This window comes from Asparagus officinalis, chromosome 8, assembly GCF_001876935.1.
Source record: "Asparagus officinalis chromosome 8, Aspof.V1, whole genome shotgun sequence".
Taxonomy (NCBI): Eukaryota; Viridiplantae; Streptophyta; class Magnoliopsida; order Asparagales; family Asparagaceae; genus Asparagus; species Asparagus officinalis.
Genome location: NC_033801.1, coordinates 106120934 through 106124617, shown reverse-complemented (window position 1 = coordinate 106124617; position 3684 = coordinate 106120934). Strand labels below are relative to the sequence as shown.

General features: G+C 38.4%; 1 protein-coding gene across 1 annotated transcript in view; it reads right to left on the bottom strand.

Annotated features, from left to right (window-relative positions):
* The window catches only part of LOC109821654 (probable signal peptidase complex subunit 2), an 11868-nt gene extending 8859 nt beyond the window's left edge, over positions 1-3009 (bottom strand). Inside the window, exon 1 of the mRNA XM_020387825.1 lies at positions 2827-3009. Within this exon, the coding sequence (XP_020243414.1) occupies positions 2827-3009 (183 nt within the window). The remainder of the gene's footprint in view (positions 1-2826) is intronic.

Sequence of the window (3684 nt, the reverse complement as noted above, 5' to 3'; positions counted from 1 at the left end):
CTCTCTCTCTATATATATATATATATATATATATATATATATATATACACACACACACTAGTTGAGATGCACGTGCAATACACATGGTTGAATATAATAATTATTTAATTTAATAAAAATAAAAACGAAAACAAAGTTCTTTGTGGGATTGATCAACATTTCAATAATCTCTCTCTCAAATAAAATATTATCATTGTTTCCTTCAACACAGAGTGTGACCACGTGATCTACTATTTGTGAGTTATAAACACATTGATCTAGTACAACATCTCTGTTTATTAGTATCTTGAAGTCTTCAAAAGATGAGTGATCATTCAATTCGCAAATGAATTTTGCATATGAATTTACTTGCAATATGTCCATTAAACTTTTACTTATGGTCATATTCACATTAATTTTTAGTTATGATTTTACTCATATTTACATTGTCTAATATTTTTATTCAATTTTATAGCACATTCTCCGTATCATAGAAGTAAATTTGAAACTATGAAAAATTATTTTCTTACGAAATTAGAGCAGGCAGATTATGATATATTTCGGCACATGCTCTAAATATAAAAATTCTTTTTTCTTTAATGCAAGGTCTCTACATAATCTTACCCCGAACAATGTGAATGAAAAATACTATCATAATTCACTTGCCTAAGACAATTGTATTGTATATATGACATATAACTCATATGGAATATTCACATTGCTAAATGGATTTTGCTGTTGTGAGAGCAAAATGTTAGAGGCTCGTATTCAAACTTTTTGGCTTAATAAAAGACACAAGAATTGGAGTGCATAGCTTATATATCATAAAGAACATACTAGTTCATAATTTTTTTACCTAATAACAATATTATTACAACGATGTTACTATTTAGTAATAAATCAATTTTATTATATAAGATTATATGACCCTTTTTTAATAAGTTATAAAGTATATATATGAAAACTTTGATATGTTGTGCGTAGCAGAAATTTCGGCAGAGTTTTTGGTGCACAATAAGAGAGAAAGATCGCAATAAGAATTCTCGTCTCACCAAGGACACAAAAATCTGAAGCAAATATCTCAACAAAGTGAGACAGCTCTTCCTCTCATCAGTTCTAGGACTGACCTATCAAGGAAACCTAATAGACTATTACAATAACCACAAATAGCAAATCACACAAGTTTTACGTGGTTCGACAAATTGCCTACGTCCACGGGGCAAGGAGGGGGAGATCTACTATTAGAGGGAGAGAATACAACTAGGGTTTACAATCTCACAATCCAAACCCTCAAACAAACTCTCAAATCTCTCACAATCTCTCTCTACAAAAGAATGCACAAAACCCTAAAAACAATTGCTCAAAATTGCCTTTTTCTTCACAAAAGAGCGGCTGTTTTTCTCCAAGCACAAAGCCACATGCCAACTTTTCCTCTGCCTTGCACGTCCTCTGTTGCTTGCACTTTTCCGCCCCTGCCTACTTTTTTTTCCAAGCCCTGCTCTGTCGAAAACAACACAGCTGAAAAAAAACCCTTCTCCATGCACGAAACCCTAGAAAACATTATGCTTTTATTTATATAGCTATGCTCACTGGAATCGAAGTGGCTGCCTACAATACTCTTCGTGGGCCTTCTTTTCGTGGGCCTATTTAGGTCCTTTCACAATTCTCCACATCGGCGAAGTTTTCCCAAAACTGAGCCGATACCAACCAAAACAAATACCTCACTTGTTGCACCTAGTACGAAGTGAAACAATTCACGACAACGAACTCAATCCACAACAAATCGAGAACCCAAATGAGAATGCGAACACTCTCCAAATGTCGGTATTAACTCACCAAATCGATCTCACCCCTATCAAAATCAACTAATCTAAACCGGCTGCATCATAAATGACTGCCTACGTATTCTCTTGCCCAAGGAATCAAGCCTCACGTAGTTTACCAAAAATAGCCGCTAACGACCTCAATCCAATAGAAGAGTTCGCAACCCTTCTTCAATATCATTAACTCTGCGACTGATAGGACCTCCAATGGCCTTAAAGTGTAACGAATCAAACGCCTTCACCTGAGGTGAACCAATGGCCATATCCAAACTATGTCTGCCAGCTGCACTCAAATCAACCAACTCATCATCTACATCCAAATCTAAATGATCTCCAAACTGTGTCACCTTAGCTGGAATCCCAAACGATGCAGTATGATCTGGAGTAATCTTCACCCAATGTGAAGTAGCATCACTCTCCATCTGCTATGATACCTTTATGATCTGTCCAAAACTCTCCACCTGCTGAGAGTCAATAGGCGCCCTCATCGAAGCCTCATCCAAAGTGACACAACCAGACCTATCTTCCAATGGAGTTTTACCTCCAATCACAGCAGTTGATAAATCTTTAATAGGATGACCCAAATATGTCGAAGCCTTAGTCCAGAAACTCTTCTGCAGACCATTGCTTGACAGCAAACACCGATGCTCCTCTACCAAGGCACGGTTCTCCAAATTTGCCACCCTATCTAGTTGCCCTAAGGTTTTCTTTCCAACAAAGTGTCTCGAAATGTCGTGAGCTCAACTCTAATACAGAAACAGGCACATCTTGTACCTCCCACCAAAACCAGAATGGATACCTTCACCTTTCTGTCTATCACATACTTCTTCAATCTGTTGGATACTACCAGGACTTTCTCCAAAGGGGATTTGGTTGCAACCCAAACACGCTTAGAACAGCCACCAACAAAGGAAACCAAACATCTATTTCCTCCCAATGATGCCTCCTTGGAAGGCCCCCAAACATCCACGTGAACCCCATCTGAAAGACCCACCGTGCGGTGAATAGAGGTGCCAAACTTCACCTTGGTCTTCTTGCTCACACCAAAGTGTTCACTGGATTTCAAATTGCAGGTCTTCGCACCCTCTTTCAATCTATGCAAGGAATCAATACTAGAATGGTCAAGCCCCAAATGCCGCAGTCTAGTCGAATCAATAGAAGTTACCACTTCTCCACCTGCTACTATACCTCCAGTCAAGTAATACATGTTATTCCTCCTGACGCCCTTCATCACAATCTGAGAGTCTTCCATAATCTTGAGAACGATGTCCTCAATTCAAACATTCAGACCCTCTCTAACCAAAGCTCCAATCGAGATCAAGTTCTTCCTCAAGGAAGGAACATATCTCACATCATATATCTCCCTAACAGTCCCGTCAAACATCTTGATGCGAATTCTTCCTATCCCAAGTATCTAGCATGCACAGTTATCAGCCATGTACACCACATCACTATCCAGCTTCTCAAAACTGGAGAACAATTTCCTTCTAGGGCACACATGATAGATCACACCACTATCCAACATCCATTCAGATTCCTCCAAATAGCTATCTGTAGGATTGATAGAAAGCAAATAAATAGAAGAGTCAGAAATATTACCATCCGATATAACGATGTTTGCTTCTGATAATGATTGCTTCTCTTTTCCCTTCTGCTTATTCTTCATCTATTCGTCGAGCTTTGGATAGTCTTTCTTCCAATGACCAGTCTCCTTGTACCAAGCACACTGATCTTTTCTAATTGTAGGATATCCTACTCTAGACTGTGACTTCCAATTCTTTCGATTTGGACCATTCCCTCTTACGGCCAACACCTCTGCTACCGGCTCAACTGAAGCCTCATTATCATTCTTTCGAAGCTAAAAATTCACAAGTGCAGCAGT